Genomic DNA, 14,338 nt, shown 5'->3' on the forward strand with positions numbered 1-14,338 from the left:
TGTGTGAGTGTGGATGTTTCGGATGGCATTTCGCTGGCTGCGTTCTGTGAGTTTGTTTGACATTTGTGTTGCAACAAAAGGGTTCATGAACCAAGGATTCCTGCCCATTTGGTAAGACAATTGGTTGATTTTCTGTTTTGTGTTATTTCCTAATGTTTATTTTTTTGTTTATTTAAAGAAAGTTTCTACGAAAACTGTGTAACATGCAACAAATTCGCAATGATGCTGCGCAACATCCGGTACCCTTGCGATTTTTACGCCACTGTGCAGTGACATTATAATGTCAGACTAGCGCAGCCGTTTGTTTATGTTTCAAATGTTTTGTGATTTCCATTCGGCTTTGTCGGTAATCGGAACATTCCTCGTTAAAATCCGTGTGGAATTTGTAAGCTACGCGTCGTAGACCAACGGCTAAGTTTTCGTCACTCACGGCGCTCTCCTCGAACGGAAGCAACCATCTCCGGTGCTTCCCCATTGCTTGCCAACGTTCCAACACACTGTTGACCATGACCACCGCTGTTATGATGGATTACGAGTTTAAGATGAAAACCCAGCAGGAGCGGGCCAAGGTAGAAGACTTGTTTGAGTACGAGGGCTGCAAGGTGGGCCGGGGAACGTATGGTCACGTGTACAAAGCACGTCGCAAGGACAACGACGCCAAGGACTACGCATTGAAACAGATCGAAGGAACTGGACTGTCGATGTCGGCCTGTCGCGAGATTGCGGTACGTGCCAATCAAGCGGTAGTGACAAGTAATGTGTTTCAAGCTCGCTTTCCACATCCACGTTTCAGTTGCTGCGCGAACTAAAGCATCCCAACGTGATCAATCTCATCCGCGTGTTCCTGTCCCACACGGACCGGAAGGTTTGGCTACTGTTCGATTATGCAGAGCACGATCTTTGGCATATCATCAAGTTTCACCGGGCGGCTAAGGCCACCAAAAAGCCCGTCATGGTGCCGAAGGGGATGGTTAAAAGCTTACTGTACCAGATTTTAGACGGCATTCATTACTTGCACAGCAACTGGGTTCTACATCGGGATCTGGTGAGTTTATCTAAGCGTTCCCACCAGTAGCGTTGGAGGTGTGTCATTTTGTTGATCCTTTACAGAAACCGGCCAACATTCTTGTGATGGGCGAAGGCAACGAACGAGGGCGCGTGAAGATAGCCGATATGGGCTTTGCTCGACTATTTAACGCCCCGTTGAAACCCCTAGCGGACCTCGATCCGGTGGTGGTCACGTTTTGGTATCGTGCGCCAGAGCTACTACTTGGAGCGCGCCATTACACGAAAGCGATCGATATCTGGGCCATCGGATGCATTTTTGCTGAACTGCTCACATCGGAACCTATTTTCCACTGCCGCCAGGAGGACATAAAAACGAGCAATCCGTACCATCACGATCAGTTGGATCGTATTTTCAATGTGATGGGCTTCCCGCAGGATAAGGACTGGGAGGATATCAGGAAGATGCCGGAACATCACACGCTCACGAAGGACTTCAAACGTTCTAAGTAAATATACCTTTGATAGCGCCCAAGTGCGGTCCCTAACCATAGCCCTCTTTTGTCCTCCACTGACCAGTTATGCCAGCTGCTCCCTGATAAAGTACATGGAGCGCCACAAAATTAAGCCGGATAGCAAGGCGTTTCATTTGCTGCAGAAACTGCTGTTGATGGATCCGAATAAGCGCATCACGTCGGAACAGGCAATGCAGGATCCCTACTTCTCGGAAGATCCCATGCCGACGGCGGACGTGTTTGCGGGTTGTCCGATACCGTACCCGAAGCGAGAGTTTCTCACCGACGAGGATCAGGATGATAAGGGTGAGAAGCGGCAGCAACAGCAACAGCAACAGCAACAGCAACAGCAAAACAACCAACAGCAGCAGGCCAATCAGCAGCAGAATCAGCAGGGAAACGTAAGCACGTCTACGACGACGGAGCGATGAATGTTTTTAATTGCATATTCTTTTCCCACGACAGCAACAGCAGCAAAATGCTCAACAACAGCAGCAACAGCAGTCTGGAAATGTAAGTTGTTGTTGGTGTGTTTTGGTACATTTTCTGCACAATCTCAATCTTTTCTAGCCCCAGCAAATGCAGCAGGGTGGTGGTGGTGGCCAATCGGGGGGCGGGATGGATCATAATGGGGCGAAGCGGGTCCGGATGGCGGGTCCAAACGGACATCCGAACAATCAGCAGGGCAGTGGCATGACCCAGCAAGACTATCATCAGCAACAGCAGCAGCAGAATCAACAACAAACTCAAATGATGTTCAACAACGCCAACAACTTTCAACAGCGGTATTAAAACTAGAACTGACTTTCAGGAAGCTCGAAATAATAATAATCACGTATTAGGCATAATTTAAAGCTGTCTCAGTGTTTGGTTTGCTTTTATTCTGGGAAATATTTTTAAATTACCGAAACAGAAATCTCTAGGGCCCTTGCGCCCGGCTACGCTACTGGGTTGAATTGAATTTTTGACAAATGATCAATCGAAATGTCAACAAATGTTTGTTTTGGCTTTTCGCGGTTCGTTTCTTGTGGAAAACAACGATTTCTAACTGTGGCTCGTGGTTTTTTTGTCCGCTACTTAGAACCATTTTATTTGCGAAGATGAATCGTGTGATCAAACTTAACACGGGTTTTGACATTCCCCTTCTCGGCTGTAAGTAATTCATTCGGCACTTTACGTTCAATTCTACCCCAGTGGCGTTCGCTCGAAGCGCACCGCAATCCATGCCACTCGGCAAGGCAGTTTTAGTAGAAAACTAGTCCATCGCCAATAAATACTCCATGCTCCATGGCATCACTTATTCGTGATTCACATTGCAGTTGGAACCTATCAGATCCATGGTCAGGAGCTCATTTACGAAACTTTGGATTACGCTCTGAAGGCCGGCTATAGGCACATCGGTTAGTATCGTTCGCCTTAGGCCACTGGTCCTTTCTGAACGGCTGTATACTTTCCTCACAGATACTGCTATCGTGTACCGCAACGAAGAGTTTATCGGAAGCGCACTAAAAACTTTGCTGCCAAAGTACAATCTGAAGCGGGAAGACATTTTTATTACTTCGAAGTTGAGTAAGTAGTGGACAGAATCGATCACAAACTGCGGGCCATAACTCCTTTTGTTGGATATAGTTTCGCCGAAGGATAAAGACCAGGAATTCATTGAGAAGATGGTGCGTCAATCTTTGGCTAAACTGCAAACCGATTTCCTTGACCTGTACCTGATCCACTGGCCTGGTGTTAGTGGTAAGTGGTGATAGCGCGCAGTAGGCTCTTTCCGGTTTACGACTTTCTATCCACCGCAGGCCTCCCGGTTGATCATCCGGATAATGAGAAGCAGCGGAAGGTGACCTGGGATGCCCTGTGTCAGTTGAAGAAAGAAGGGCGCCTTCGGTCGATCGGTGTGTCGAATTACACGATCAAACATTTGACCGAAATGCTGACTGATCGCATTGTTGTTACACCAGCGGTTAATCAGGTAGCTGGCTCGAGCGAACGCTACTTGGCGTCAATATCTGTGCTTCATTTGCTTCACACACGACTTTCTTTCCCTCCTATAGGTTGAATGGCATCCGTACTACTATCAACCGGAACTGTTGGAATTTTGTCGCCAGAAAGGTATCTTCTTGCAAGCTTACTCTTCGCTCGGGTCATCCACTACGAGCGAGTTGCGTTCGAACGCGACTGTAGCGGCTGTGGCCGCTCGCCTAAAGAAAACGCCGGCTCAGGTGCTGCTCCGCTGGGCGGCACAGCAAAACATTGGCATTCTACCGAAGGCTCGATCCCGTTCACACGTCGAGGAAAATGCGGCACTGGATTTCGAAATTCCTGACGAGGATATGACGCTGTTGAGTAATCTGCGCAACTCCGTCGGTCACAAGTTTGCCTGGGATCCGGAACCGGTAGTTTAAAAGCGAAAAATTCCTTTGAATACCGCTGTGCCTTTCGCGGTTTTGCTTAAAGCTTTTTGGTCTGTGAAATAAACGTTTTTGTTCTTTTTATTTTGTGAGGCTTTCTGAAAGCCTTCAGCAAAAGCACAAGTAAAAACATTTTCACATAAAAAAAGTTCATAAATAATCGTAAAACGGTCAAATGAATAGTAAACTGGCAAACTGCATAGCGCACGAGTGTTTGGTAAAGTTTGACGCTCTGCAGAAAACCGGAAAACCGAACGAAGCCTTCGAGTGGACTATTCTCTCGGCGATCGTGCTTGTTCGCACGAGCGCTAGCTTGTCGCAACAACCTCGGGACACGGTCACAGAAAAGGACGACGACAAATCCTTCACCGTGCAAGTGGTTGCTCTCGGGACGGGGACGAAATGTCTCGGGGGAACGGAACTGAGTCCCCGCGGCGATCTGGTGAACGATAGTCACGCGGAGATCTTGGCTAGACGTGCATTTATACGTTACCTTTTGGAGCAAATCGAAAGAGCCGCCGAGGGCGTGAAGGATTCTGTATTCGAGCGTGTTTCTCCCGGGGGGAAATTCGTTCTAAAAGATGGTCACTCGTTTCACTTTTTCACGACCCATAGCCCATGTGGAGACGCTAGTATATTTGAGTTGGCAACGTCGAACGCCAGTGACGACGAAGAACCTCCCACTGCAAAACGTCCCAGAGGGACAGCGGGAGATGATGGAGAAGAGAACGTCGGTTCCGTGGTCACTTCTGGCAAGACCGGTGGTAAGTTGCTGCAGCCACTCTCCGATACCGGGTGTGATCTGATGGCTCAGACGATCGGAGCTGTAAGGACTAAACCGGGTCGCGGGGTGAGAACTTTGTCAGTTTCGTGCAGTGATAAGATGGCCCGTTGGGCAGTGCTCGGTGTCCAGGGTTCATTGCTAATGCTGCTGTTAGGGAAACCCATCTACCTGGCGAGTGTGGTGCTGTGTGAAGGCACGGCACATTCGGCAACTGCTCTGCGAAGAGCAATTTGGGGGCGCTTCGAAAAGGCCACGAAGGACTCTGGGCTGCGACATCCCTTTTCGCACAACTGTCCGGAGATCGTAGCGGCAAACAATGGAACTCCGTTTCGGTTTCGGAAAAACCGTCCTCTTACCAACAACACCGGAATGTATCAACCATCGCCTTGTGGAATCGTGTGGAGCAACGTTTCTGTCCGGTAAGTTGATACATACGATTGGTTTACATTCACTTACAGTGTCGAATAATGCCTAAATTATAAATTATCCATTTTCAATTCAAGTAATTTAATTACCGCATCGTTAGCACGTATGTTAATTATATCAAATGAGTTTCTTGAAAAATCCGAAAAGTCTTGCCGATTATGTATCACTCTGTCCCTCGCAGACTCGGAAGGTACCCCGCAGCACGGTATCGTAATGATGGAAATTAGTTTAGTGCAGCAATCCTCATCTGGATTGTACAGTGCCCGCAGACCTCGGCATGGAGGAGAGTAATTTAATTATACTTTTCTGCTCCAATTACAATTCACAATGATCGCACGCTTTGGGATCCCATTCGGTGAACACAGCAGCAGAATTACGCCGGGCCTCAGGAGACCGACAGAAGTCATTTGGTACATTTTACAATTCAACAGGATGCGCACCAGGAACCAATCTGTCTATCGTTTTACAACCTATCCACGGTTGATGCCCTATCTTTCCGTCTGCATAGTAGCAGCAAGAGACAAAACGACACATAAATAATTATTTTCCTGCACGATTGCGCTTTCAATCCCCCCACGGGGAAGTGGAAAGATAAGGTACAGTTTCTCCAGGCGAACTGCCTTTCGTTGGCCTTGGAGTCTGGGAACGATGGTTGCTGCAGAGGGCACTGAGGACCACATTCCTCAATGCATTGCAGCACTGCACACGTTTGCAGTCATGCCGCCATTGCCCCGGGTTTCTGTTCCGTTGCAACCCCATAATCTCCTTTAATAGTAATTAATGTTGCACAATTATAAGCCGTTTCACGTTGTTCTCCACCGAGCTGCCATTTGGCGGAGGTTTCCCTCCGTTTTCCATTAGTTTATCTTCGTGGCCGAGATTATTTCTGTGCAATTCCCGTTTCACTAATCTGAGTTTGTTTTATTTTTAAATAAAAACTCTCTATCTTTCGGACTCGCCGTTCGTTACAACAACGCCCAATTTGACCCGTGGTTCGTTATGTTTTTGTTGCAGGCCCCATGAGGTGGAAGTTAGTGGCCGGCGACACGGAGTGACAAAGCGTAAACTCGCAACACCGGCGGCTCGATTACGAATTTCCAAAATTGAATTATTTGCCAGCTTCGTGCGAACGTACGTCAACAGCCGGCTGGTCGGCGACGGTAATGGTGGCGCTGAAGGTTTGCATAATTTAGTTTCAACTCAGTGGCAGCGGCAGCATAATCACGCCACCGCCGATCACCCGGGGGAACATCGGGCCCGGGAATGCGGTCAGCCACAGCAGCGGCAGCAGGATGGTTGTGGGCAGCGTGCTGCGACAGTGGCTGCCATGCGGGATGTTGGCGAGCGGCTGTCGGGCAAAGGAATTGCCGACGACAGACAGCCGGCGGATATTGCGAAACTTTCGTACGCGGCTGCTAAGGCCCTTTCGGTGGATTACCGACGACAGTGGACCGACGTACGCGACACCGTGTTTGGCGGGTGGACAAAAAAGCCGGATAGTTTCGGACAGTTTTTTATTGATGCTGACGCCTGGCCCGAACTTACAGCAGATCGACCCTCGGGCAGCTGTTAGCGCTGCTTTGTGCTTGTTTCTGTAGGAAACTCAAATTTCCGGAACTCTCGTTTTGGCGCACTTTATGTGTATTATTTCACGTAACATGTATCGTTTCAATATTGGCCCAAGAAATAAAAATATGGCATAGAGTGCCATAGTATTAGAAATAGGATGTTTTTACTCTGCAGGGAGCCCAATATCACACATTTTTAAGAAGATAACCTTACGTTCCTACTTCAGCAACTTTAGCAAAGAACTAAATAAAACCCCTTTTCAGTCCGAATGAAAAAAGTCACTTATCTTTTCATGGTGCCGGCAAAAAGCAGACAACCGGCAAATTGTCTCTAGAATGCATTCTTCATCTCCTTTCGCCGGTGACAAGAAACGCATTTTGTACACTTTTTGGCGACGGACGAAAAACTACTCCATGCACACTGCACTCCGAGAAACTGCCGCAAGGAAGTGGCGGTGTCGGGACTTGGCTAATGCCTTTTTTTGTCTTTGATAGATCATGCAGTGCTGTGTTTAATTGGCTTCTTCTCTAGATACCGTCTTGTCAGCTTCGTGGCACGACTAAGTCCATGCGATGTTGATTGGATTTCCTTAGGGCTAGTACCACTCTACAAAAAAGCATTCGGAGCTTGTGCGAGAAGCCATTTTTCCGTTTTGCAACAAATGCTTTGACGGGAGTGCAAAAATGTTTGTATGCGAATTGGATTGAAAAACGAGCGTTCCACATTATTCGATATAAAGCGATTAAATTTGATTGCTAAATTACTCTTTGAAAGTTGTGATATATTTTTTATAGTGCTTGTGAAGAAGGAATTATCATACTTTCACAACTCTGTAGAAGGATAATAATCCACAACTCTGTGTATTTTATTGATGTCTTTAAGATGACTTCTTTTACGCGTCTTTCAGGGGTTTCGGCATCGTCGTAGCATGTTCACATTACCATGGTGTGGAACTCTAATTCTAATTTCAGGAAACGTTTCAGAAAGATCCCGTGGCACTTATTTTTTCAGGAAAATCCTAGTCTTTTCTAAATCTAACTTATTTACTAATTCTTCATTGTACTCGTATCATTCTATCATTTCAACAACTATCGTTTCTATTTTTATCCTTTATAAAAGTAAATCGCAATCCATTAAATAGTAGCGTTTATGTTGAGGACATGCCTAGTAACAAACAGCCGAGATGTGGCCTGCTAAAGTGCACTTCGACAACTTGGGCTTCGGCTGGAAACTTACCGATTGTCCCATGCTGTCCGGTATCTGTTACACGCATGGCTCAGTAACTTTGTCCTTCGTTACGTCCTGGTTATGCGTTGTGTGCGACACAGAGCTGTTTGCACGTTCGGGGGAGTCACAATTTCGACTCTTCGTTTGCTGTTTGGACAAAACGCTACCGTTGCAAAGGTCACCGCTAGCGCCGACTGCCTGCATTGGGCCAGATAAAAGGACGCATGCTGTGTTCCGAGCCAGCAAAAGAGAACCGCAAATAAACGGCCCCAACATGTAGCTCGCACGAGAACCTCTGCTTGGCACTCGGTCGAAACTCAGGTAACGATGCGACGCTCAGTAATAATGGAAATAATTCACAATAAATTACAACCGAGGCTTCGAGTTGCGTTCGAGAGCAAAAACGTGCGCCATAATGAACGCTCTTCTCGTTCATCATCGACATTGGCGCTTTATGATTTTTTCCTTTCAATTTGTATCGTTTGCCCGTGCTCACACAACTGTAAAGCTCGCTGGGGCATAAAATAAATGAAACAGTTGAGTGTTTTCCGTTGGAAAACATTATCGAACGGCACAGAGAGGCACATGCTCAAGGGTATCGAACTGCAGAGTGTGATTGATGCAGATGTAACGAAGAGGAACGAAAAACGCGAACCACACAAATGTGGGGTTTGTGGTGGCGTAAAATTTTATTCGAGTGACTTCTACACACACACACACGCTGTTACACACGGATACGCTACTGCTAATCCTGTGCTTTGCTGTTTACGCAAGGTATTAGCATTTAACCACATTGTACCGGGCATCGGCACCACCGACAGCTGCATCTGCAATTTCGCGTTCCACATCAGCATAAAATGGTACTGTCGCGATAGCTGGCCGATGTCGGGCAGCGATAGCCCAACGGAATGATGCTGTTCGAACGAAATGTAATTTCGTACCATCGGCGAGTGGCGTGCCACGAGGCTGTAATCGCCGTAGTCGATATTGCCTAGCTCCGAACGAAACGGGCGCTCAATGTCCGCGCCGCAGCGTAATGGCGTAAAAATTCCGTATCCATCGCACGAGTCACGGGGGGCGGTTCCCTTCGGTTCGTGATCAGGCGCCCGGTCACCGAATTGAATTTGAAGCTAGTCAAACGGAAGCCGGAAGACCGCAAAACTGTTAGTTTTGTTTGGGAGGCGATCGGCGAGCTCGAAATCGGACCGTTGTAACGCACCACGTCCCGTGCATCGTTCCGGGGCGCTTTTTGGCCGTCAAGGGCGTTTCCTGTCGAGCGCTGTCCTCCGTTATTGGCACTGTTTCTTTATTTTGCCACAGTTGCTTATCTCGATCCACTCGATCCAGCTTTGCGGGTCCGTTTTTTTGCCGTCTAGCCTCTCGACCGCTCCGGGAAAGCCGTTCCAGCAGCACGAAAAGGCAGCTTTCCATTGCCGGGACGCCGGTGTTACTGCTTTACATTCATTCGCGTTACGGCAGTTGTTTATTTGACCGGAAAATGCGATTACCTTTTTTCGCATTATCAGTTATCGTTTGGCCTGAATTGGGAAGTGAGCAAGGCGAGCGAGAAATCCGAACGAGCCTTCGACCGGGTCCTCCACAAGCGTTTGCCATGCCTGGCAGACGCCTGGCTTCGTAACGCTTCTTAGCTTTCCCTTCCACGGGTGGCTCGTTATTGCACACTGCCACGGAAGACCAGATGGTTCGGGCGAAAAGAACGTGGAAACTCTTCGATAGCATTCGATTGGCCCCGGGATAGCTCCCGGGTGCCGGGGGACCGCCATCCAGAAAAGACATCACCATTCATAGTGGACCATATTGCACGCGCGCAACGCTTGAGCGTATTCCGGTCCGGGAGATGATCGGGCAGCCAACGGAGTGCCACTTGCGGAAAGTGTGAACCCGCCCAGGAACCAGGAAGCGACCATCGAGAGCGAGTCGGTGTAGTCTGCGGCGGCAAACAGGATGGATCACAAACGGTCGGTTTATCCGTTTAGCATTACCATAAAATTATCATGAAATTATATTCAACGGGTGCAAAATCTCGACTCAAGCAACACCATTTTCCGATAACTCCGTATGTACACTGTTCTTCACTGGACCAGGACCGCACAATGGACGGTTGGAACCTTTTGCGGTGTTCGATGTGAAATTTGAAGACTATTTTGAGTAGAGTTTTGCTGGGAGGTTTAGATTTAGAGTTCCAACCCATTTGTGTTGGGACTCTAAATCCATATTTATTAAACATTTATAAATCCATATTTATCAAGCATTTTCAAAAAGTTTTCAACAACTCCTTATCGATTTTATGTGCTTCCAATATGCTTACATAAAAGTCATCAAATTAGTTAAAGGGTTTTTTGTACTTGTCGTATTATTTTACTCGTAGCACATTTTCACGAGCATCAGTTCATCCCACGTCTGCCAACCCGCGCAGCACGTGTTCTTCGTCTGTTTCTGTTCACTTAAAGAAAACTCGCCTTTTACACCGGAAGAACGGACGTCAATAATTCCGACAAACTGCAATGAATAAAACAACAAAGCAATGCTGTTCGATGCTCGTTTCAGCATCGATTCGAGAAAGCACAACTGATGCTCGGTGCGCCGCGCTTCTTTGCACCGAAGACGATGGCGGCGGCGAGAAGGGAAAGTGGCTCGTGCAATCAATGGAAAATCCCGACCAGGAAGCACGTGGTCTCAGTGTACTTTTCATCGTAATTTCCTCACCGTTCGGTGAACGTTGGCAACGAGCGGCAAGAATCGCCAATCAACAAAGGGCCAGCAACGGGTCGCCGGATGGGATGGGCCATTGGCAAAAGGATTCGGTAGTCGGTCGCTCATTTGCCATTCGTTTCGTGGCCCTTCTTAGCTCCTGAGGCCATTGTTGCACTGTATCAACTGCTATTGTTGCAGCGGAAAGGCCGCCTGGTTTGATAACAAATAGTGGTTGGTTGCAGAACGGATCCAAAACTGTTAATTCTATCGAGTTACTGTTAACGGTCCTTTTACCCTTTTACCCTTGCCACGGATGTTACAATCAATACCGTTCCGTTGACTGGCAGCTGTAGAGTGCTTGTTGTGGGATTTTAACAAACTTCCGGTGAAGTCGAACTGACAAGCCGAAAAATGGCTAACGATGGAGGCGCCTGGTGCGTGGTGCAAAACAGGAATATCGTCAACATATTTGTTTCGAATAAAGTTGAATCTAACATCGAACAAAACGAACCGCTTGTGCGAATTGATTTGTCTACGGCAATCAGGCCAACCGAATCGTTGATGATGTCGTTTCTTTATCGGTGCCGACCCGAGGTTGGGCTCGGATTGATATACTGAAATATGTTAGCGGATAACCTTTGCCTGATCGAATAGATACTTTGTCAGCGCTTATCAGCAACCCGTGATTCAATAAATCTTCATTTCCTATTCGCCGGCCAGCCCGCCGGCGGAGGGTGTCAGGATCAAGATTAAATCATCCCAGCCGCAAGGGTCGGCCTCAGATTGCTTGTTCCAGCACCCGGCAGCAACAGAACTCGTTCTGCTGACTGGCACCATAGGCATCAACAATACCCGGTCTGTTTTTTACCGGTTGCTGGTCGGTTCCTTCTGCTGAACAGATGATCATTCGTAGCGATATTTGTATTTGAAAATATGTGTTGTGCAAGAAAAGCACGGTGCTTCTTGCGGCCACTGACGTAACGAAAACAAAGGCTTAGGATTGACCTTCGATGGGATCACGGTCAAGGGTAGCTTAAGGGTGACGAAAAGGACACGTCTCTTTCGATTTTGGCAACGGGTAATGTGGCCCAAGGAATCGATTGAAAGGACATCACACCATTATCGCTAGCTGCGTCTATGCGTCACTGTGTGCAGCTGATCGTAACGGTCGGCTACCGGTAGATGATTTGTCGATGACCCGTGGGCCATCGGAGATTGTTTTGATACGCTTGACGCCTTCCACAGACGTAGGAACGTCGGTTTGTTGATTGTTTCAGGCAAATTCAGCCGGCGTGTGGACTTAGTAATCGATCATTCGTCACACGTCCATCGCCAGCGCGTTCTTGTGCGCCCAAGTCCCGAGGGCACAATTCGGTCCGCTGCTTTTTGCCATCGAATGTCCGAATGAGGTCTTAGTGACACTTAGAGAGCCGGAAAGCCGATGGCGTCGGGCCCGGCCCGGCCACGAAAGGGCAACAGCAAAATGACTTTTTCTTGAGCCTTGAGCCCGGTGGGCCGTATTGGATGAATTATTTTTCATGACATTGAACCAGTCAGCAAGACAGCCGACAAGACAGCCGACGATCGTCGATGGTGGGGACGATGCTGGGGTACGACATAACGAGTGCAGAAAAAAGGGCCCAATAATACAACAATCATGTGCGGCCAGTGGAACGAAAAACTGAGCTCATGCCAATGGGCAGGCAGGGAAAATTGAATTTGGTTTCGTTAACATAAGCTCTGCGGAGCTGGGTCGGCCGGAACGACGGCGAGCGGTCACGGAGACGGCGATGCTAATATGTTTGTGCAGGGCTCGAGCGGCCAAACGAGGCACAAGAAGCCATAAAATAATCTTCAACGACGAAACAACGTACACATTTTATTCGGCGGGGGAATAACAAACCATCCCACCACGTGCATCTGGCCGCGTGCAGAACCATGGCAGGTGCTGGGCCAATTGACAGATGGTGGATCGCGCGGAGCGTCCGGAGCAACTCCGCCATATCACCGTGTGCCTTCGTGTCCCCGTACACACACACACACACACACATACACGGACGGAGCAGCTGCCGGACGTTCCTTATTTATGATGAGATTCGGTTTTTCCTTTATTTTAAGAACCTTTCCCGTTTCCGGGCTCCCCTTTAGGGCATCCTCTGATCCCGGGATGCCTGCGCTACGTTGTTTCCCATCCCGAGACCGGCCCGGGGTTAGAAAGCTAGTTCGTGGCCCGGCGCAAGCCTGGGCGGATTATGTCTAATGCGATTATGATGACATTGAAATGTATTTATTGATATGGAGTTTTGCACTTCCGGGGCTTCCGGGCTTCCGGGCTTCGGTAGCTGCGCGTTCCGGAGCAGCATTCACGTTCTGCTGCTATTTTGTGCGGTTCTACCGACGGTGGCCGTTGCCGTTTCCGGCTCCACTTTCGGCTGGTTTGCTGTTTGATTTTGCATTCATTTGGAGCCGGAATTTTGCGGAAATTCGGACCCATAGGCATGTGCGATTCGGTGAGGTAGGATACAAGCTTTATCGGGCATCGGGGCGAACAAATCGAATTAATGTCACACGAAACAGGCATGTCCGACATGTTTAAAGCCTGTTTGCACGAAACATATTTAATCAATCAACAATAGTTTGGTAGGCTTGCTGCTGGTGGTGGTGGGTTGAATAAAATGTGATAAATGGGCAAAGAAAATCGAAACGAAGGCTACGAAGGGTTCGAAGAAAAACCAGATATTTATTTTCGCAAACCAAACCTTTACTCAAGCATTCACTTGTGTGTGTGTGTGTCCTCCTCCTTAACCGGGTGAGCTTTCCGATTTGATTACGCAAAACAGTGGCCTCAAACAGGGCACTGCGGGAAAAAAGGTTAAATACCTTTTAACATATTTCTCGTTCTCCGGTTCGCCCTCGAAATGAAGACGTTCCCTCGAGGGCCGCTCGAGCGGCCCGTCCACATGCTGCACTGGGTTCCCGGTCCCCGGTTGTTGACATTAATTTTAAGGCCATCGGGCGACCGTAGCCCGACGGTCAGTTTGTTTGGGGTAAAGCTCCTGAAATGATGGCGGACGGACGGCGGCGCACGAGGGAATGAGAGCGCGTTTTGGAACTGTCCCAAATACCGTTCGCCGGACGGTCCCGGTTCCGTCAAGGATCGCAGGCAAGCTTTTGTTGGCTGCCTTGTCTTTCGCGTCACCGCAATGTTTGGCATGCATATATGCATAACATGTCGCCCGGGAGTGGACAGTCAAGAGATACTCGGGGATCCGAACGAACAGCCGGCATCCAGCGGCGGAACGGGAATGAAAAATAAAACCCCCTCAAGGTCGACGTTGTTTGAGGACGTTTCTTACGGGGTCGTGGGGTTTACCCATCGAAATGGACCGTTCGGGGTTTGTGAACCTTCTACGCTTCGCCTTTCCGTTTCTCCGAGCCTGCAGCTCTGCAACGCTGATCAATCCGCTTCCAATGGTTGGAACTTTTTAAAGTTGGTCAATTTATGCTTTTCACGTTGCACGTTGCCTACGGCGAGCAGTGGTTTCTGTCACATGCAATTACGAACGGAATTGCTTTCCACTTGCGCACGTGGGCAGCTTGGGCCGTGGGCCAACATTCTTTTGGCGCCCCACACACGCACACACACACACACACACGCACACGTGACATAGAAAGTTCTGTGG

General features: G+C 48.5%; 3 protein-coding genes across 3 annotated transcripts; all 3 read left to right on the forward strand.

Moving 5' to 3' along the window:
- The first annotated feature begins 194 nt into the window (after window positions 1-194).
- LOC128272303 (cyclin-dependent kinase 8) lies at window positions 195-2,345 on the forward strand. The gene is made up of 6 exons (XM_053010084.1): window positions 195-725; window positions 794-1,045; window positions 1,111-1,514; window positions 1,585-1,921; window positions 1,986-2,033; window positions 2,091-2,345. Exons 1-6 carry the CDS (start codon window positions 507-509, stop codon window positions 2,310-2,312), a joined length of 1,482 nt encoding a protein of 493 aa, XP_052866044.1. The 5' UTR covers window positions 195-506; the 3' UTR covers window positions 2,313-2,345.
- A 275-nt stretch (window positions 2,346-2,620) lies between these two features.
- Window positions 2,621-4,037, forward strand: LOC128273347 (uncharacterized). Its single transcript, XM_053011288.1, has 6 exons — window positions 2,621-2,672; window positions 2,840-2,920; window positions 2,982-3,089; window positions 3,150-3,263; window positions 3,323-3,495; window positions 3,578-4,037. Exons 1-6 carry the CDS (start codon window positions 2,621-2,623, stop codon window positions 3,926-3,928), a joined length of 879 nt encoding a protein of 292 aa, XP_052867248.1. The 3' UTR covers window positions 3,929-4,037.
- Window positions 4,038-4,109: 72 nt separating this feature from the next.
- Window positions 4,110-6,818, forward strand: LOC128273325 (tRNA-specific adenosine deaminase 1). Its single transcript, XM_053011265.1, has 2 exons — window positions 4,110-5,137; window positions 6,159-6,818. The coding sequence occupies exons 1-2, from the start codon at window positions 4,110-4,112 to the stop codon at window positions 6,715-6,717; spliced, it is 1,587 nt and encodes a 528-aa protein (XP_052867225.1). The 3' UTR covers window positions 6,718-6,818.
- Window positions 6,819-14,338: the final 7,520 nt, after the last annotated feature.

The sequence above is a fragment of the Anopheles cruzii genome, chromosome 3 (genome assembly GCF_943734635.1).
Source record: "Anopheles cruzii chromosome 3, idAnoCruzAS_RS32_06, whole genome shotgun sequence".
Taxonomy (NCBI): domain Eukaryota; kingdom Metazoa; phylum Arthropoda; class Insecta; order Diptera; family Culicidae; genus Anopheles; species Anopheles cruzii.

What these genes read in the sequence shown, in the direction of transcription:
- LOC128272303 (XM_053010084.1), top strand. Translation starts at nt 507, where the DNA reads ATGACCACCGCTGTTATGATGGATTACGAGTTTAAGATGAAAACCCAG. An exon ending in GGGTTCTACATCGGGATCTG is followed by an intron (nt 1,046 to 1,110) that starts GTGAGTTTATCT and finishes GATCCTTTACAG; the next exon opens with AAACCGGCCAACATTCTTGT. An exon ending in AGCAACAGCAGTCTGGAAAT is followed by an intron (nt 2,034 to 2,090) that starts GTAAGTTGTTGT and finishes AATCTTTTCTAG; the next exon opens with CCCCAGCAAATGCAGCAGGG.
- LOC128273347 (XM_053011288.1), top strand. Translation starts at nt 2,621, where the DNA reads ATGAATCGTGTGATCAAACTTAACACGGGTTTTGACATTCCCCTTCTC. An exon ending in TTTTATTACTTCGAAGTTGA is followed by an intron (nt 3,090 to 3,149) that starts GTAAGTAGTGGA and finishes TGTTGGATATAG; the next exon opens with TTTCGCCGAAGGATAAAGAC. An exon ending in CCACTGGCCTGGTGTTAGTG is followed by an intron (nt 3,264 to 3,322) that starts GTAAGTGGTGAT and finishes TATCCACCGCAG; the next exon opens with GCCTCCCGGTTGATCATCCG.
- LOC128273325 (XM_053011265.1), top strand. Translation starts at nt 4,110, where the DNA reads ATGAATAGTAAACTGGCAAACTGCATAGCGCACGAGTGTTTGGTAAAG. An exon ending in TGGAGCAACGTTTCTGTCCG is followed by an intron (nt 5,138 to 6,158) that starts GTAAGTTGATAC and finishes TTTTTGTTGCAG; the next exon opens with GCCCCATGAGGTGGAAGTTA.